This window comes from Protobothrops mucrosquamatus, unplaced genomic scaffold (assembly GCF_001527695.2).
Source record: "Protobothrops mucrosquamatus isolate PMUCROS unplaced genomic scaffold, P.Mucros_1.0 scaffold34, whole genome shotgun sequence".
Classification (NCBI taxonomy): Eukaryota; Metazoa; Chordata; class Lepidosauria; order Squamata; family Viperidae; genus Protobothrops; species Protobothrops mucrosquamatus.
Window position 1 is genome coordinate 528,443 of NW_015386418.1, and position 21,757 is coordinate 550,199.

The 21,757-nt window shown below is 35.2% G+C and overlaps 1 protein-coding gene across 1 annotated transcript in view; it reads right to left on the reverse strand.

Moving 5' to 3' along the window:
- Positions 1-21,757, reverse strand: part of LOC107283359 (dystrophin) — a 336,632-nt gene that overhangs the window by 112,476 nt on the left and 202,399 nt on the right. The window contains exons 12-17 of the mRNA XM_029283193.1: positions 18,166-18,316; positions 15,437-15,556; positions 13,658-13,759; positions 13,473-13,580; positions 8,397-8,576; positions 3,946-4,121 (exon numbers count right to left, since the gene is read on the reverse strand). Of these exons, the coding sequence (XP_029139026.1) occupies positions 3,946-4,121; positions 8,397-8,576; positions 13,473-13,580; positions 13,658-13,759; positions 15,437-15,556; positions 18,166-18,316 (837 nt within the window). The remainder of the gene's footprint in view (positions 1-3,945; positions 4,122-8,396; positions 8,577-13,472; positions 13,581-13,657; positions 13,760-15,436; positions 15,557-18,165; positions 18,317-21,757) is intronic.

A 21,757-nucleotide genomic window follows, 5' to 3' on the forward strand; every position in this document is an offset into this window, starting at 1 on the left:
AAAAGGATAAAAATATATAAGATTTGATGTGTTTATTAATTATTTTGGAAGTATATTTATGAGGATGATCCTGGCTGTTACCCCAAACCGCTTCCGGCTGGTGCTTGAGAAAGAGGTTGGGAAGTAGGGAGTGGAAGGAGGAAGGTGGAGTGGTTGAGAGTTTAGTGGGAGGAAGGTGGTATGTGAAAGAGGGGGAAGCAGAGAGGGGATAGCCGGGACCACCCGTAAAGTATCTTTTCTTTTGTGTAGTGATGTTTTGTATTTATATGCATCAAGTTTATGTTTATATTTTGTTATATTTGAAAATAATAAAAAAAAAATTACAAAAAAAAAAGAAAAGAAAATCCAAATACAAAATAGGAGATATAAGAAACATACCCAAGAACCATAAAGGATTGAAATGTTTATACACAAATGCTCAAAGTTTAGGGAACAAACAGGATGAAGTACTAATACCTGAAGGTAAATATGATACAGTTGCCATCACTGAAACATGGTGAGATGAAACTCATGACTGGAATGTACTGATGAAAGGATACAAACTATTCAAAAGAAACAGACCTTATAAAAAGGAGGTGGAATTGCAGTATATATAAAAGATCACTACATCTCTACAGAAATCCACAAAATCAAGGATGAAAACCTCCTAGAATCCATATGGGTCAATGTAAAAGGAAAAAAGAAGGACATTGCTATAGGCATATACTACAAGCCACCCAACCAAGCAGAAGAAATAGATGAACTTTTTGCTAAACAATTAACAAATGTATGTAAGAAATATACTACACTAGTAATGGGAGACTTTAACTACTCAGATATCAACTGGGAGACAAACTCTGCAGCAAGTGGGAGATCAAACAGATTCCTAACCAACCTAGCTGACAACTTTGTATCCAAAAAGTAGAGGAGGGAACTAGAGTAAAAGCTATACTGGACCTAATTTTTATTAATAGAGAAGAAGTGATAGAGGGAGTTGAAATTGCCAGAACCTTGGGCGAGAGTGACCATGTCATATTGGAATTCAATATAATGCAAACACAAGCAATAAAACATAATCCAGCCAGTGTCTTAAACTTCAAAAGAGCTGATTTTAACAAACTCAGAGAGAGTCTAAGAAAAATTCCATAGGTGAAAATCTACTCAAGAAGCATGGGAAACTCTGAAAAATATATCATAAAAGCCCAGTCCAGCACAATACTACTAAAAAAGAAAAACAAGAAATCCAAAAAGAAGCCAGCATAGTTGCACAAAGATCTCTCTGATAAACTGAAAGACAAAAAGGATGAGTATAAAAAATGGAAAGTGGGACACATAACTATGCAGAGTATCAGCAGATAGCCCGAATCTGCAAAGATGAAGTCAAGAAAGTAAAGGCTCAGAATGAACAAAGACTTGCAACAAAAGTCAAAGATAATAAAAAAAGTTTATTTGAACATATAAATAACAAGAAAAAAGTCAAGGAAACAATAGGTCCACTTAAGAGAGAAGATGGTAAGGAAGCAACAGGCACAAACAGAAAGCAGAACTGCTTAACTCATTTTTTGTATCAGTCTTCATGCAAAAAGAAACTATAGCCCAACCTACCAAAAACATAACTGTAAAAGACAGACTAGAAATAAAAAATTAAAATAAGCAAGAAAATGGTAAGAGAATACTTCTCTGATTTTGATGAATATAAATCACTGGGACCTGATGGGTTGCAACCCAGAGTTCTGAAGGAGTTGGCAGGTGTTATCTCAGAACCATTGTACCATAGCTTTAAAAAATCCTGGAACACTGGGAAATTATCTGAGGATTGGGAAAGAGCTGATGTGGTTCCCATCTTCAAAAAAGGGGGGAAAAAGAACCCAGAAAACTACAGACCAATCAGCCTAACATCAATATCTGAGAAGATATTGGAAAAGATAGTCAAAAAACAGATCAGCGAACATCTAGAAACAAATAAAGTTATAACTAAAAGCCAGTATGGATTTGTTAAAAACAGATTATGCCAAACCAATCTTATTTAATTCTTTGACAAAGTGACTAAATTAGTAGTCAAGAGAAATGCTGTGGACATAGTATACTTAGACTTCAGCAAGGCACTCAACAAAGTAGACCACAACCTACTTCTTGGTAAGCTAGAAAAATGTGGGATAGATAACGTCACCACCAGATTGATTTGTAACTAGCTGACAAACCATACTCAACAAGTCGTCCTTAACAGTACCACATCTACATGGAAGGAAGGAAGCAGTGGGGCACCAGAAGGTTCCGTCTTAGGCTCAGTACTCTTCAATATTTGCATAAATGACTTAGGTGATGGAATAGAAGGGGAACTGATCAAATTTGCAGCTGACACTAAGCTAGCAGGAATAGCCAACACTCCAGAAGACAAGCTCAGGATCCAAAAAAGATCTTGACAGACTTGAACAATGGGCCCTATCCAACAAAATGAAATTTAATGTAGAGAAAAGCAAGGTTTTACACGTAGGCAGGAAAAACACAGACTAGGTGAAACCTGGCTCAAAAACATTTGAGAAAAAGACAGCTGCTTTTCTGACATGTGGCCAATCTATTCTGGAGCTCTGGAGATCTTTGAAAGGTAACTGAGCAATCGGTGATGGGGTGGGGAGGAACATGTGAAACGCGGTGAGCTAGCAAAGCAGGCCTGTGGAGACCTGGCAGGGCAGGATGGGAGGGAAATAGGCAGGGGGCATGTTGCAAGCATCTCCACAGTTGATCATAAGGGTGAATAACTGCTGTGATGCTGTAACATACATAATTTTGGGTCGTAAATACTTTTGGGGTTATGTGTCATAAATTTGAAGTAAGTAAACTGTTATAATTTGAGGAATACTTATATTTTGAGCAAATCTTCCTTTATAGTTTACTGTATATTTCTCATCCCCTTACATTTATTTCTGTGCATTATGTTTTTATTTTATGATATTATGACAGAATGAAAAACAAATAATGACCTGCTTATTTTATGGCACTTTTAAAAAAATGACAAATAACGTTTCACTAAATATTCTAAACTAAATTAAAGTAACATCAGGATAAAGCATCTTGCACTCATGTTAATTTTTATTTCCTGATTTTAGGCTTTAAAATATAATTATTACATTTTTACAACATACTGCAAAATCACACAAAAATTATTATCACTGGAATATATGTTAGTGATAACATATATTGTGTTAGGATATTTTTTTCTGAAATAATCTATCACAGCAAAATATTAAAGCTTGGAAATACAAAGTAATGAGCATGTTCTCCTCTGCAATTTTTTTTCCAATTTCCCAGTCTAGCCTACAGCCCTAAGATTTTCTAGTGGTTTTTCATGTCAGCAGATTCAACTTTACTTAACTTTTTGAGCTGAGGTTGGCTTAATGCCTGTGCATCAAAGAGTCAATTTTTTTTTGGGGGGGGGGAATGTTATTTTTCAGGCTTGTTATTATTCAGACATTTTTCAGAGCGCTCAATGAGAGATGTGGGGCTCTCTCTCAGCTCAATCTTCACCACAGGATTGTTGGAACAAAATGAAATGCAACTATAACTCTGAAAAAAAGAGATAAATATATAATATATAAATCATGTATTTTGTCCTTTTTGAAAATGTACTCTTTATCTCTGCAATCATTTTTGTTTTTGTTTTGGTAAGGAGGAATTCTGTGGCAATTTATTGACTGTGCAATCTTTGATGCCTGCAGTAGTTACCTAAATAACAAAAAAGTAAAAGTATAAATAGTATGGTATAATTTCAGTAAATAATCTGGTACAAAATTTGTATGTAGAAAACAGAACTTCCATTTATTAATTACAAAAGCTGCCTATCCCTACTATGAAATTCTCCACAGAACAAAACAAACCTACCTAATATTAAAAAGAAACATAAGATATTAAGTATTGATGGTTTCAAAAAACGTTTGACAAAGGTGTCTTCATTTATTTAATTCTCACCTTTTCCTAATTTCTGAATCCACAACCATTTGCCTCTTCTTGGGAGGTGGCACTTGTGGGAGCTCCTCTTTACCATGTTTAACCAGAATCTGCTCTCTGGTGGTCACCATGGTCACAGTCTCCATTACTGTGGTCTGTGTTAGTGATGTTTGAGTGGCAGCAACCGCCTGTGAAATCTGTGAGAAGTATTAAAGCAGAGGTCCCACATTGGCTGAAAGGCTTTAATTAAGATGTTTTAGAGTGGCAATAGAAAATAAAGAGAAATTGTTCTTTCTTGCTCTTGACCTTCAGAACAAAACAACACTGTATTGAAATGCAACCATTTTTTTTTATCTGACTCATGCTAGATAAATAAGACATATGGAAAAGTCAATATTAAGACATTAATATGAGAAGCAAACAGAATGAATTTGTAGCCCATTTTGTACAAAGTAAAGCAAAGGCAAAAAATACAAAGGTTCAATTTTGCAAGGCAAATTATACAATATACCTATTTGGATTCTCCCCCATGCCCCTTTTTAAGATTGCTACTTCACCAGAGAAAAAGCAAGTGTTTTTAAAAAAACTAATTAAGATTTTTAAAAATTTGTTAAGTCTTCACAAACATTTCATTTTATTTTCTGTTTCCATGTTTATTACTGAAGATATTATTTAGAGAACTCAGTGGAAAAAGGTGTACTGCTGGTGCCATTTAAAGATTCTTTCTTCCATGTTAAAACAATTATTTCTTTGTCTTCTAGTAAAAAAAACAACAGAAACAACAAAAGGCAGGTATTCACTCTCACTGTGGCAGGACATGGAAGGATTCTTTCTACAGCTTTCATAATTCTCAGAGCAGGATCCACTTATCATCTATCTATTCATTCATCTGTCCACCTAGCACACGGGTCAGCAACCTGCGGCTCTGGAGCCACATGTGGCTCTTTGAGCCTTCTCCTGCGGCTCCCAGCCTCCTCTGCCATTTGCAGAGAGAGAGACAGAGAGAGAGAGAGACACTTGTGCTTCCCTTCTCTCTCTCTCTCTCTCTCTCTCTCTCTCTCTCTCTCTCTCTCTGTGTGTGTGTGTGTGTGTGTGTAAAAAAGAGAGTGGCCTCACCTCTGCTGAGCTGACAAGCTTATTGGGCGGGCTCCTGCCTTGGCTGTGTCTCTGCAGGAAGCAGGAAACAGGAAGCAGGAAGGGCAAGAGAGAGCAAGCTCAATAAGAAAGTGTGTCAGCTTGTTGGAGAACAGCTTGAAGCCAGCTTGCCAGGTGAGCAGAAGATCGCAGAGAGGGAGAGAGAGGGAGAGGGAGAGGAAAGAGAGAGAGGGGGAGAGAGAGAGGGAGAGGAAAGAGAGAGAATGAAAGACAGGGAGAGAAAGAGAGAGAGAGGGAAAGAGGAAAGAGAGAAAGAAAGAGGGAGAGAGAGAGTAGAGCGAGAGAGAAGGAGAAAGAGAGGGGGAGAGGAAACAGAGGGGGAGAGGAAAGAGAGAGGGAGAGAAAGAGAGACAGAGAGAGAGAGGAAAAAGAGAGAGAGGGAGAGAAAGAGAGGGCAAGAGAGAGAGGGGGAGAGGAAAGAGAAAGAGAAAGAGGGAGAGAAAGAGAGAGAGAGAAAGAGAGAGAGAGAGAGAGAGAGAGAGAAGAGGGAGAAAAAGAGAGAGGGAGGGAGAGAGAGAGGGAGAGGAGAGAAATGGGGAGAGAGAAAGAGGGAGAGGAAAGAGAGAGAGAGGGAGAGAGAAAGATAGAGGGAGAGAGAGGAAAGAGAGAGGAAGAAAGAGAGAGAGAGGAAAAAGAGAAAGAAAGAGAGAGGAAGAAAGAGAGAGAGAGGAAAAAGAGAAAGAAAGAGAGAGAGGAAAAAGAGAAAGAAAGAAATAGGGGAAAGAAAAGAGAGAGGGAGAGGGAGAGGAAAGAGAGAGAGAGAACTCATGCATAGCAGCCTCTATTTCTTTTTAATTAAACTCTTTAATCACGCTTCCCCCCCTCTCTCGCACGTGCCCGGAAGTTTTGCGGCTCCCAGTGTTTTCTTTTCTCTGGGAAACGGGTCCAAGTGGCTCTTTGAGTGTTTAAGGTTGCAGACCCCTAACCTAGCACCAAAGCCCTTCTATTCATATTCTGTACAAATGTGTATATGCTCTAGTTAATCATTCCTATCCTAGAAAGCCTAAGATCACAATGCATCAATTGTGGAAAATTTTAAATTAGTTCAAAGAATGAGTCATACTCAGTTACATTTTCACCTTTATAGTGAAAAGTTAGTAAATAGTGTAGGATAATATAAGGCTATATTTGGCAATGTTCATACTTATGGCAGTATCATACCCTGTGAAATTACTGAGTTGTGACTTTCAGGGAAGAATCCTCAAAATGTAAGGGAGCCAGTATTATTGTAAGCCTAAAATATTTCAAGTATAAACTTATTATTAACAAGAAAATCTTCCATGGCTTTTAAGTATCAATTTATCTTGGTATTAGTCATAATTTCAATATCAAATACTTCTCAGAACAGACATATTTACACATTACACCAACAAATCCCCTATCCTTGTAAGATACATAGTTCATCTCCCAAAATTACTAAAATGGTATACCACAATTTCAGACTTAGTAATTGTGATATCACTAACCAATCAGATAATATTTATATAAAATCAAATGTTTGCACAGGACTTATTGAAAATGCAGTCAGACTCCTGGAAATGTAGACTGCAAATAAAATGGGTTGTTTTATATACTACTTTTGAAAGATTTGAACAAGAATGTGCAAATACTCTATATGCAGATTTCTCCAAGTTACAATTAGCTGTTTGATAAAAATTTAGTCTTTTGAAAACTCCTTGTTCTGACTATCAAAGCATTTATGCAAACAGAAAAAATGTAGCTGTTATATCTTTCAGCCAATAAATAAAACATCACTTCTAAGCCTATTTGCAATTATTTATGCCTGCATCAACAAAGTATCTCTGACAGCTACAGATATATCATTCAAGCAGACCAAAACTAAATAAAATAGAAAGTATAGATCCACATATGTAGAAGGCAACTATAAGCCACAGGGAACATTCTATGATGTGTGATTTGACTTTCCTAATAATCCTAATATTTCATAATATTACTTGCCTAAACAAAGAAATAGAATGACCATGGGCAGGAAAAATGCATTGGAATAGGAGCAACCTCTGATTCCCCACTGACTTTGCTTGTAGGAAGCTGGCAGAAAGTATCAGAAATATGATCATATGATCAGTGCTTTTTTTGTAAGAAAAAAGGTGCCGGAAATCAGCCCCCCCCCACCAGGCAATTCTTTGATCGGCAACCTTTCACTCCCCTCCCGAGCCGGACTGCCATGCTAAGGTGGATGGGATGGCAGGGTAGGCCTGGTCCTCCTCCTCCATTTCGGAGCCAGGGGGGAGTGACGGTGAATGACTCCGCTGCCGCTGTGCGCCGCTGGAGGGGCTTTCTTTAAGCTTCGCCCTGCAGATCACCTGCCCGGGTGCAGCCGCCTCCTACTTGTCCTCCGCCAACTCTCCCGTGGCTTGCGCCATGACCAGGTGGCACAAGCCTCCCCTGCCGCCTCCCTCTGCCAGTCCTTTGTCGTCTGTCTCATGGAGAACGTAGTTCGAATAGTCTGGTTTCTTATATATTCATATGCTGGATCTAGATCAAGATGCTTGTTAATTACTCCTTTGGTAGAATACCAGGCTTCAATAAATTCATGTGTGTGTCAGGTATTGGCATGCCCAATGATTTTTGTTCCTTCCCAGTTAAACTGGTATTGTTTATTATCAACAATAATATTAACAATTGATCATAAAAATTGATAATAAAAATATTATAACAATAGCTCGGAGAGCAAACCACTGCCAAAAGCTAAAACCTGAGCTACAAGTATTTTTCTATTATTTCACTGTTTCAGTATTTTCTATTCTGCACTGAAAGCTTCCAGTAAGTCTGAAGTTAGATGCTTAGTAAGTTTTCATCTTTATGCATCTTTTCTCTAAGGAGAAGAAAGAGAAATCTGATAGGATCCTTGTCATGATACATGAAGAAGCTAGGAGGTTTTATTAGGATTAAAGAAATCTCAAGTCTAAGCTATCCTATATCGGTCCCACATTTTATCTGAAATTTGAAGCAAAAAAAGAAAAGAGGGAAACAACTGAATTTGGAATGTTATTCATAGGCAAAAATTATAATTTTAGTTTGGATAGGAGTATGCAGACCAAATTTTGACTCTTTATTAAGTAATTGTCAAATGTATGAGTTTAAAGTTTATGTGATTTAGAGCTAAGAATATCACTTAAAAACAGGAAATATTTTTGTGAATATGGAGTTGAAAGTTGGTTTTGATAAATAGTGTGTAAGATGGAAATAAAGCATTTATTTATGTAAGAACAAACATCATGGCTAAGAAATGATTCAACAATGAGGTGGTAATGATTTGACTGTCATTAACTATCAGGCTAACAGTTTTGACAAACCTGCTTGGAACTGCCCTCCAGCTTCTGTGCCAAACTATCCCAGTGCTGATTAATGTTTTGTAGCCACCCTTCCAGTTTTTGTGATAATCCTTTACTTTTTACTGCTGAAAGAAGATCCTGGCTGAGGGAATTCAGTTTATCCATAGATTGTCTCTTGATTTCCAATTCTCCTTTCAAAATCTGTAAAAGTAATATGGCAAAGAAAACATATAACCTATCAGAAGTAATGATACAAGCTAACTTGGCATTTTTTTCCCCCAAGCAACAAACTTCCATATGCTTTTGTTAGTTTAGTTGATCCTTATAAAATTATCTTTTGGATCTTTCCTCTAGCAGAATAAAGAAGAATCTTGTTAGAGTTAAATAATTATAATATATTATCATCATACTGCATATTTTCATGATTGAATATTATAACTAATATTAAAAATTAGTTCATGCAAGCACATCATTAATCTACATGCAAACTGTATTGCTATTATTTTCACATGACCTTTAGACTAATTAGTTCCCAAAAGATACTTGAAAAACAAATGAAAATAACAACTTAAAATGTTAAATGAAACAATTGTATTACTGCACCCAGAAATAAATGGGCTGGTTATATTAATATAATCAGTAAATATGCCACACAACCTGTCAAAAAATCTAGAATGGACAATCTTATTATACAATATGTAAAGTGAGACATTACTTTCCACGAGCAATACACTGTAAACTAGAGCATTCATTATCAACAATTGTGGCCTAATATTTTATGTAGCATTTATTTTATCTAAAAACTCCACTCATCTACATTGTTAAGGTTTTCAGTTTTGTTTCTTTTACTGAAGAATAGAATATGTTGTACATGCTAATTGTAAATATTTGTTTTGGTAAAATTATTAAGAGATTTTAACTACCGTCCTGCCCTAAACTGCTCAGGTTTTTAGATCTTCAAAATATACATGGCACTAAATCAAACTAATTAGAAAAGGCCCGGCATACAGGTCTGTGCATGTGCCTTTATGTTGGTTCAGAATAATTCAGAATAAAAGGGAAACTCTTAAAAATAGATGATGTTATTCAACAACAATTTATTTTATAATCATCCTGATGAGTTAGCCAGCATCAAAAGGCAATGTATTTTATATCAATTTTTTTCCTCAATGCCTCATATTTTTTCATCTATAGAAATGAAGAGAATATAAGGACATCTAATGGAAGATGGGGCCAATATTAGACAATATGAACCTAGAACAAAATTAAGCAATCTCAGTTGTTTTGCCCAACCATGAACTGTATGCAATTTAGCCAATAATGAATTTTAGTTTTCTGGTCCACAACATCTGTAAGAATAAGGTTGCTTATGTTTATGCTAGAAGATAAAATTCTTGTAACCTAATATTTGCTTTGGAGTTTTGCAAATATTCATTTTGTTCTTCATATCTTTAAATAATATAAACTAATTGAGATCTTTCATTATTTTTGGAATGTGGGATTCACATTATCATTCTGGTTCAGAAGGCACCATTGAATTTAGAATAATGAACTGGAAATTAAAGTGTCACACTTTGTGTGACGGACTGGATCTTTTGAAGCTGAAAAATCAAGGCGAAACTATAATTTCAGATTGTGAGAAATGTTGTTAGGATATCTATACAGATATTCGGTAAGTTTGTGAAAACCCTTTCAGAAATTCCAAAGAGAAGCAAAGTGGGTTGAGAATGAGTTATGGCTCATGACTGGGTATAAAATAACATACCTTTGCTGCTTTTGCTGTATTTGACATTATAAGTGAATACCTGAATAGCAATAGCAATAACACTTATATACCCCTTCACAGTGCTTTACAGCACTCTCTAAGTAGTGCACAGAGTCAGCATATTGCCCCCATCAACCTGGGTCCTCATTTTACCAACTTGGAAGGATGGAAGGCTGACTCAACCTTGAGCCGGTGAGACTCGAACTGCCGAACTGCTGGCAGTTGGCAGTGAGCAGAATTAGTCTGCAATACTGCATTCTAAACACTGCGCCACCATGGCTCTTCTGAATAGATTGTTCATCAAATGGCTATCCAGAATTTTTGAGAGTCATTCAACACATGAATTTAATAAATCATCATCATCATCATCATCATCATCATCATCATCATCATCATCATCATCATCATCATGATGTCTTTGCTACCTCCACTTCTAGACATGGGCCAGTTAAGCATAAGCCCCTTCAAGATTCTGTACTATAATAAGCATTCCTATGCCTCATTTTTGTGGTGGGCTTATTCTATTTCTTTTACGATTTTTGCGATAAAACATTGCTACCAGCAAAACATTTGTGCTATATTAAAAACAAATTTGATATGGTTCCAGACCTTTAAAACACCTTGACAATTTTGTACAAATAAATGTAAAAGTGTTGGCACACAGTATAATCTAAACATATAAACTTCAGGGAATACATTTTTAAGTCGAGGTAAACCATCTGGTCTCTCTTTCTTTGCAAAAAACTCACTTGAGCAGCCCAGAGACAAGGTTCTGTAAACTGCCTGCTGATATTTAGCTTTCTGGGGCTTGTGCTGTTCTAAAACTTTGAGGATTTATATGGATAAATGTACATTTTATGTTATAAAATTTTTCTCATGTCATAGCATGAAGTTAAATTAGTGAAACAACATATGCTTAAGATTATGCTGACAGATGGTCACCATTTTTGGTCTCCAATTGTGACATATTTTAATGAACATTAAATTTGTAGTCAGTGTGTGCGTCAGTAGGGACCCTCAGTAGCAATTTTAAACCAGCTGCCTCATACCTGTTAATTAATCTGAACAATCAGATGACAAAAACTTTAAAATATATATTTCTGCTTTATCACAAGAAAAAGGCTCAGACATGTCAATGTCTAATTATACAAGCATTATCCTAAAGCAGTGATGGCGAACCTTTTAGAGAGCGAGTGCCCAAAATGCAACCCAAAACCCACTTATGCATCGTCGGGTGCTGGGTGGGTGTGGCCCATTGGGTGGGTGTGGCCCATTGGGTGGGCGTGGCCCATTGGGTGGGATGGCTGCGGTGGTAACAGCAGACTGGGTGGGACTAAAAAGTTCAATCAGTCAATTCCAACTTTGCAAGATCTTTTTTTTTTCCGTGAGAAGTTGAAATTGACTGATTGATTAAACCTTTTTTTTGTACACGGCGGTGGAGGCCTAAAGTGAAAAGGTTTTATAAAACCCCTGAAGGCCTAGGACTGGGGCGACAGCATGCGTGCCCACAGAGAGGGCTCTGAGTGCCGCCTCTGGCATCCGTGCCATAGGTTCGCCGCTACTGTCCTAAAGAGTACCTTATTAAAGAACCATATTAATTTCAAAGCTTTTCTATATATTCATCACTGTAGAGGTTGCTTTTATTTATATCCATCACTTATATAACAGTGGCCACATCTCAATATATCTTTCACTTGCTTTGGCACAATATAAAGACTTACAATATAGAGATGAATATGACATTCAAAGATTAAAATAAAAAACAGCTCTTAGCTCTTGGTTTTTAAAGTTTGAGCTGGTTTTATTTCAGGGTATATTATTGCATACCCACTGTTATTTTCAGGGAAGTGGGCAACAATGAAGGGAAATAACCCAAATCTAAATATGATTTTTTTTTAAACAGAAAACCATACCTATTGATGGTTTTTATGTTATTTCTCTGCAAGTCTGAATTAGATCTGTAACTAATCCAAAATAGTAACAGTAACAGACCTTTTATTCTCTTAGCTCTAGGCAAATTACTTGGAAAGTAATCAATATTAATAATCTGCTAACAGAATCTATTGCAATATTAGCATTATTTCAGTAATAGGGCATGTAATACATTAATTCTAGTGTAAGGTTATATAAGGCCAGAAACCTTATAGTACACTTTTTCATCATTTGGCTTCCAATTGCTGTTCACCATTGTTTGATATGAGAATGGCTCATGAATCAATATTACTTGTTCAATAAAGTCAAACTGAAGCTTTCAGAATCTCAATAACAAATGAAGTCCTTCAAGAGTTCTCTGACATAAGTATCTATTTAATTTATCTCTCATTCAGAAGAGAGGGAGAGGGAGAGAGAGAGGGGGAGAGAGGGAGGGGGGAGAGAGGGAGGGAGGGAAGGAGAGGTTGTTATACAGAAGACAGTGTGGAAAATGTTAAAAAAATTATCAGTGATATTATTTTAGTTATTTTGATATCAGATTTTGAAGGTACCTATCATCAACAAAAATAATATCTTTTCTTTAGTTATACCAATATTTAAAAATTAAAGTACAGAAACCATAATCATTGGTTTAATTTAAAAATAGCCGGAGATCGTAAAGTAATATGTGCTATCTGTCCTAAAGCTGCACATAAGCAAATCATATGAACTATAAAGTTCTTGACTTCACTTCATATCTACTATGAATTTGATAAAATATACAAGTACTAATTACAAAGATTATTTCATAAATGGAATGTAAATACTAAAAACATGTAAACAATCATAGCTATTAACATGATGATGATGATCATGATGATGATGATAAAGAAGAAGCAAAATTTATCTCCTAATTAGCGATGTCTTGCAGACCACAATGATGCAGAAATAAGAGATGTCTTTTGGCATTTGTCTCCTAATATCTAACCCAAGTAATGTGATATCATGGCACATGTTTCATCACTTTTCTCTGTGTGGATACCCACATTTATTTCAGAAAATGAGGTTTATAAGCTGATAGGTTTTAGAAACAAGAATGGGCTAACGATTAAATCATTCTGTGTGAACCTGTTTATCAATAATACTAAGAACAGAGATTTGATATTATTCATTGTTGGTTGGGATGTTTCCAGAGCTTAAACATTTGCCAGCTGGATCCTCGGTTTGCTGGGTTCAATTCAAAATACCAGTTTAAACCCATAAACTCATAGTTGAGTGTATGCAAAATATTTTGTTGCCAGAATTTTGTTTAAAGCTACTTGATTGGGTCATTTACAGGTCTTCTGCTGAAATATGTGATACAAATGTTGAAAACTGGGAAGAAAAATGAGTACTATACAAAAAAACCCCACAAAACATACAGCCAATTTTTGTAGATTTTCCAACATTTCCTTCTGGTCTTTGAAATCGGTAGTATTGATAGTAGTCACAAATTCTTCCTTTTCAGTAAACCATGTATCCAAAAGACCCTAAAAGTTAAAAAAAACCATTTAGAAAGACTGCATATTAAATATTATAAAGCAATGAGTAAATAGATATACCTAACCTGTTCTTCAATAAATTGCAACCATTTCCGAAGAACATCTTGCAGAATAAACCAACGGTCCTCTGTCCATCTACAAATTGCTGCCCAACGGTTTCCCAAATGCTAAAATAATGACATCAGCATTAAGAAGTTAATAACTATTTTACACTTCATTTATACCAGACTTCATTTTTTTTAATTTAGCCTTTAATACTGTTAGAATCTTTCAATTCATATTTTATGGCTACATTATTGTGGATGGTTGTACAATCAGCCAGATATTTAGGCTGGATATGGCATTTTTATCTACCTACTGAGTCCTTTCCAAGGCCTTGGGATAGGCAGAGGTGGTTTTATGGTGTTAAAGCTACCATCACAGGATGTAAGTTGCTCCAAGTTAAGCTGCCTTTTACAACTGATTGATGGAATTATGTCAATGATGATGATACTATTATTATACATCTAAGACATAATTTCAGGGCAAGCTGAAATTCTGCACCACAAAATGCATTCCTAGAAAGCCAGATTTTTATGGCCCTTCAGAAGCCCAATGAGATGTGGAAGTACAAGACATCTGGGGGCAACTCATTCTACATTGTATTATCTGGCCAAATGTACCCACCTGGGGAAAAAAAGATAAGTAGAGTTGGATCTGGAAAAAAAACTGGTAAAATCTAATTATATGTAGAATAGAAAGCATAAAAAGAGTGTGCAAGAAAGCAATATGGACAAAAAACATGGACATGTTAATGCAGTCAACAGGATTTGGTGAAAATTTACTGTTTTTGTCTTTTCCTTTTAAAAAAGTATATACTTGAGACAATTCTAGTTCAGACAATTCCTGAAGGAAATACAGCTATTTTTCCCTAGTAACACAACATTTATATATATCTTGTGTAACTTGTCAGTGACCAAAATAAAATATTTTGAATTCTTTAGAACTGTCCTCCATTATTCTAGCAGTCAGCAGGAAGTCAAATGATACAAAATCAGATTAACACTTGATTTGATACAGCAGTGTTCTAATTTCTTGTTAAAAGAACTTCTACATGTATCAACAGTTTAACAAAATGCAAATATTGAAAGAAGTACAATGATCAAGAAACTATATAAATTTAGAAATGTTAATTATAGGTTAAAAAACACTGTTTCCTGTAACAGCTTCAAAATTAGCTATCAGAATGAAAGTAATGCTTCATTTATTGTATTCATTGTTCTTACAATGTGGGCTTACATTAATGACAGCATGCACCCATATTCACAGTTAAATCTGACATTATGATAAACCATAACCAATTATTGTATCATTGAATTCCAGGTTCACTGAAATTATCATAGCATTACTGTACAGTCAAGTGATTTTTCCTACTGTGCATATTTTTAAATTTGACTGTAATGTCAATTACATTTTTTGGAGGGGAGATCTTTTTTTTAGTAAAATTGTATGGAAAAGGCAAGTGAAAAATAAAAGTGTACAGGAATACTTGAAAGTTAATATTTACCAATTCAGATTTAGAAAGTAAAATATTTGTTCTTCCTAATCATAAATTATTCATTCATTCATTTGAGTATCGCTGAATTGTGTTGAAATAAAGGTGGCACATGTCTGACACTTTCTCCCTGAGTAGTAGCTGGGAGAATAGTTGTTTAACATAAACCCACATTAGAGAGACTAATTCAGTTTTAAACAATATTAACATTTTTACCTGTCATTTACCATAGAAATATATATTTTCAGTATAACTTAGATATAGGAGGAATATGCACGGAATCATATAGCAATCTTAATTTAGCAATTACCTGAAGTTGTTGTTCTAATGCAACTGTAGCCCTATCTCCACTAGCTTCATCTACTACAACTACCATATGAGTGAGTGAATTAACCTTGACTTGTTCCTGTTCTAAGTCTTCTTGAAGAATCTTTAACGAAAAAGAAAAAAAAATGTTAAAAAATAACACAAGGACAGCTTCTTTTCCTTTTTATGAACTGAGCTATTTAGAGCCATAGGAACAGGCATTCATTATTAGTTATAACAAAGACCTCACTCAAAAATTTGTGCCAAAACACACAAAGAACCATAGTCTGTATAATTTCTATTACATTAAACATAGATAAATTTCTATCAACTTAAGAGAGTCACAAATGGAAAATTAAAAAAAAACAACAATTGTTGAATGCATGAATCCACTCCTTAAAAAGTCTTATTATTCTTTTCCTCAATTCTTAAAAGATGAAAACTATCACACTTGCCAGAAATAAGCCCCACCAAAGATTGGAAAAATTCTGAGCAAAGAAGTATAGATTGCAGTTTTTAAAATTAATAATAATTGTCTTTTAGCTATGAGACATAAATTTAGTTTCATTCATTTTTGGTATAACTATGCAGTATCCTTATTTATTTATTCATTTTTTATGCAGCATCTACACTTGAATAGCCTCTTTGAATGTGTTTTACATTTATGGTTCCATTAAAAGTCAAATTATTACAAGCATAAATGACTCAATAAAATATATATTTCTAGAGGACTGTTTAAAAATTGTACTATGCTCTATACATTTTAAAGAACGATATTTCAAAAGGGTAGCATTTGAAAAGGTTTATATATATGTATTTCTCTAGAGGATTTTTTTTTAACTCTCATGGTTCAAATAATATATAGCTAATTTGCACTTATTAGAACAGATCCATTTTTTTAAATATAGGGTATGTAGACCGACTTCCGCACTTTGAGTCTTATTATAGAAAGGGAGTCAGGACACCAAAAGGCATAAATTCTGCCTTAGCAGAATTGTAATCTATCTTAGTAGAAATATTGTGGAAAAGTAGAAGGAAGAAAGAAAGGAAGGAAGGAAGGAAGGAAAAGGACTACCCAGAAAAGCTGTTATATAAAAGTATAGCAGGACCTGGTTAGTCCCTAAATAAGAAACTAGAAGAAAATCAAAGGGTATAACTAGACTATAAATTTTCCTAAGTATAAACATATATACATTCTGTGAGAAGATAATGGTTAAGTATGTTTGCATGACTGCCAAGAAATTGGCATGTAGTTATTAGGGTTTAAGGGTCTCAAAGACTCAAGAGTCTTTAGTTTAATTGCATGAATATTAAGCAAAGCTGAAATAATTTTGTTGGCTATCTTTTGAATGCTTGGACATGTTTAATTCAACATTTTAAGTCAAAGTATATAAAACACTAGAATAAAAATAATAATAAAAAAACCCAAAAGCAGGTAAAAACAAAATATTATAGCAACATGTAGCTGATAAAACATGAAAATATTTTGTACCATACATTTTACATAATGTATCAGATATTTTAATTTAATCAACCTCACAGGACTTCATCTGTTCGTCTAGATTGCATGGATATACCATTAATAAAAAAGAGGCTACCTATCAATGTAGATAAACAAGCAGGTTTTCTGGAAATGATAATCTTAAGCACATAACAAAGAATGTACATTTTCTGTTTTTCATTTTAATGCCAACTTACAGCTACTGGAATTGCATAGCCAAAGGCTATTTCAGGTCTATGTCAGGCATAACTAGCAGGCACAACCCTACTTCACAGTTAGAATGCATGGAAAACTGGTAAATACTTGGATTGCCTAGGACTTAGTGTCACATATGTATGGTTGAGAATTTTAATACATACAAGAAATGTGAAGAATACAACATTTTGAATCCATCAAATAACTCGAGGATCAGGTGTTTCATTAAAAAGTATATCTCATCCATGGAAGGTCATCTATCACAACCCTTAATCAGTTATATATGATGCTAAGAATAAGTACAAAAAAGTAGAAATAGAGATAGCATCATACACAATATTAATATCTATTAAAGCACATCTGAGATTTTATTAATCAGAATTAATGGTGTGTGTGTGTGTGTGTGTGTGTGTGTGTGTGTAAGAAACCTTCTTAGACTACAACATAAATGCACAACAGAAACACACTTTTATCCAGTTCTTTTGTTCATTTTGTGCTGGCGTGTTGCTTTTATAATTAAATTCATTTTTCAAAAATACTTCATCTTTTGTATATAAAGGCAGGTACTGAGCTTGAATACTTTACTGTGCTTGGGGGCTGCAACACAGTCACAACACTGCTAATGAGATTAGAAATCCCAATTATAATAACTAATAGTGTTGATTAGCTAGTAGAGTACTTTAAAAAGAAAGCAAAAGGTAGCAAAAGAAGGAAACTAGGGAATAATAAAATCAGAAACATTATTATTGTATTTTGCAATAAATAGCATATTGCAATTCCCTTTCCTCTTATCATTCCAGAATACTTTTTATTATGCAAATAAAGAAAGAAAAATAAGTAAATAAAATTATAACACCCTTATCTTATTAATACAAAATCTATTTCTGTGCAACGCTCCAAAGTGTGGTATTTTTTATATTAGAATTTCAAAACAAGGTATTTCATTTTATATAAATATTGCTTTTACATAATACTGTGCTGACATTTATATAAAGAAATGCTAAAAATTAATGTGGCTTTTGAAAACTACAGCTTACCTTATGTTCTTCTACCTGCCTCTTTAAGCCTTCTAGATCAGGCCCCAAATATTCTGACTCCATCTTTGCTGTTCTTTTTTCTGTTTTAGCTAACCAGTCAGATAGCTCTCTGAGCTGCTGGTTTTGTAAATCCATTAGAACTTGGTGTAAACTAGAAAGAAATGTTTTTTTTAAAAAAAATGAATTAAAATAAGCTAAGGAATTCAATATATCTGCTGCATCTTGAATCTTCAGTTGAATAACTTAAACCCGTTGATTAGAAATTCTATTACAAATCACTGTTTTAACAGTCTGTAGCTGTATTTCTATAATCAATGTAAATGAAACCAAAACGAATGTCATATTAAATATAGAAGATACTATCAATAGACAAAGACATTTTAGAGATTGTACTCAGAAATAAGTCCCATTTGGCAAAGAGCAGAAACGGAAACTGATCATTTTGAAGTCAGCTGAGTTCTCTCTCTCTCTCTCTCTCTCTCTCTCTTTCTGTGTGTGTGTGTGTAATTTGATGAAATGGCAAAACAAGCATGAACTCTTTTTGTATAAGTTTTACTAAATGTTTTAAAAAGAAGATAAAATTAAAAATTAACGAAAACTAATACAAAGTAAAGAAAGAAAAGAAAATAGAAACAAATGAAAGAATAAAATGCAAAAAGAAAAGGAAGAAGCTTCCAATTTCTTTTTCAGCAAATACAAGTTCAAAATTATATCTTACTCTATTGCTACAAAAAAAACATCAGTTTGAAAATAATCTCCCCAAACTCACTGAATTCCCACAGCCACTCATAGTCTTAAGGGCTTATGCCCTTAAAACAGTCAATAACTCAAGGAAGATCAAAATTTGATCAAAAGTTACCTTCCCTTCAATTTGTCCTTGAGAGACTCTTACCCTGAAATTCTAATATAATAACATTTAAGGTTTATACAATAAGAAAAGCTTTCTTAACATGATCCCTGCTGAGTTCAATTTTATAACCTCAAAGAGGCTGTCAATATCATTTGAATAGCTAACTCCAGTTCAGGCAAAACTAGTATACCAATGTCCATCCTCTGAATTGTTCTGAGTCTCTGCTGGCACGTTTTACAAAAAAAATCACCCATTTCCAGAAAATTATGTCTTAATTCAGTTGTCAGTTTTCAGTTAGGCTTGGCAGAAGATTCCCTAAGCACAATTTAGATGGTTTAGATTATTTATTACAGACAAACCTGAAACTCTGACAAAATATTTGGTTGCTTATGCCAGAACAAACAATTTAGAGCCTTTAAAAAAATCTAAGTTTAAAACATTAAGTTTCTTCTGCTGATTTTCTAAGTTAACAAAGTTTACTCAAGAGCAAGTAGTGTTACAGGAAGTCCATTTCTCTTCACTGCTGCTACTCAGACACTTAGAGTGTGTTTACCAATTCTTGGTACAACCTAATGCCTCAGAATTTGCAGTAGGATCTGTTCTATTCCACTAGAGAAAGAGTGGGAAAGGATCTCCTCCTCCTTTGACCAGTTGAATGAAACTATGACATTTCCAATAACATTTGCTTATGGTACAGTCAACATTCCAGCAATAGAGGCACTTCCTGGGTGGTGCTGCCTACCTAATAAAGAATTTGCAGTAAACACAAACTCTCATACCTCGACTAATCAGGTGGACAGATTTTCTCCTGTTTCAATTTTAATATCACCAATATTCTTGGATCCCAGACAAGCTCCCAGATGTCCTGTCAAATATGGAATAGAAAGGAGATTCTACACTAACAAAAATGTAGATTGCCCAGAACATAAAACTGTGAGGCTATTTGGGAACAATGAATAGATTATGAATAACACTATTGCAAAACAATTCACTAGGAAGCATATAAATAGGAACAAGAGGGGGACTTTTTTTCCCAAGAGTTTCTATTTTTTTTTTCAGAAACTGAAGCAAGTTTACATAGGGGTTTCTTGTAATTTTATCCCCACAATAACACTGGGGCAAGCAATAGGGAGAAAGCAGAACTATTTAACTCATTTTTTGCATCTGTCTTTACACAAAGGGAAAAAACAGACCAACCTATCAAAAATAGTGCCAAAAAACCAGTATAGAAACACAAGTTAAGATAGGCAAGAAAATAATAAGTGAGCACCTGTCCAGCCTAGACGAATTCAAATCACCAGGACCAGATGGATTACACCCCAAGGTTCTCAAGGAACTGGCAGATGTGATCTCAGAACCACTGAACTATATCTTTCAAAGATCCTGGAGCACAGGGGAACTACCAGAGGACTGGGAAAGACCTGATGTAGTTCCCATCTTCAAAAAAGGAAAAAAATGGAACCAGGAAATTACAGACCTATCAGCCTGACCTCAATACCTGGGAAGATTCTGGAAAAGATAATCAAACAACGAATCAGAGAACACCTAGAGGCAAACAAAATCACTACTAAAAGCCAACATGGGTTTGTCAAAAACAGATCATGCCAGACAAACCTTATTGCATTCTTTGACCAAGTGACAAAATTAGTGGATCAGAGGAATGCTGTGGACATAATTTACTTGGACTTCAGTAAGGCATTTGATAAAGTAGATCACAATCTACTACTTGATAAGATAGAAAAATGTGGGTTAGATAGCATCACCACCAGATGGATTCATAGTTGGCTGACAGGCCGTACTCAGCATGTGGTCCTCTCAATGGAACTGCATCTACATGGAGGGAAGTGTATAGTGGGGTGCCCCAGGGCTCTGTTCTGGGCCCAGTGCTCTTCAACATCTTCATCAACAATTTGGACGAGGGGATAGATGGGGAACTCATCAAATTTGCGGAAGACAGGCTTAAGATACAGGAGGACCTGGATAGACTTGAACACTGGGCGCTATCTAATAATGAAATTCAGTGGTGAAAAAAGTAATTTTAGGCAATTCTACATCTAGGCAAGAAAAACCAAATGTACAGGTATAGTATAGGGGGTACCTTGCTCAATAGTAGTAACTGTGAGAGGGATCTCAGAGTCCTAGTGGACAATCACTTAAATATGAGCCAGCAGTGTGCTGCAGCTGCCAAAAAAGCCAACACAGTGCTGGGCTGCATTAACAGAGGGATAGAATCAAGATCACGCAAAGTATTAATACCACTTTGGTAAGGCCACACTTGGAATACTACATCCAGTTCTGGTCACCACGATGTAGAAAAGATGCTGAGACTCTAGAAAGAGTACAGAGAAGAGCAACAAAGATGATCAGGGGACTGGAGGCCAAAGCATATAAGGAAAGGCTGCTGGAATTGGGTATGTCTAGTTTAATGAAGAGAAGGACGAGGAGGGACTTGATAGCAGTATTCCAATATCTCAGGGGCTGCCACAAAGAAGAGGGAGTCAAGCAATTTTCCAAGGCGTCTGAAGGCAGGACAAGAAGCAATGGATGGAAACTAATCAAGGAGAGAAGCAACCTAGAACTAAGGAGAAACTTCCTGACAGTTAGAACAATTAACCAGTGGAACAACCTGCCTCCAGAAGTGGTGAATGCTCCAACACTGGAAGTTTTTAAGAAGAGACTGGACAGCCATTTGTCTGAAATGGTATAGGGTTTCCTGTCTGAGCAGGGGGTTGGACTAGATGA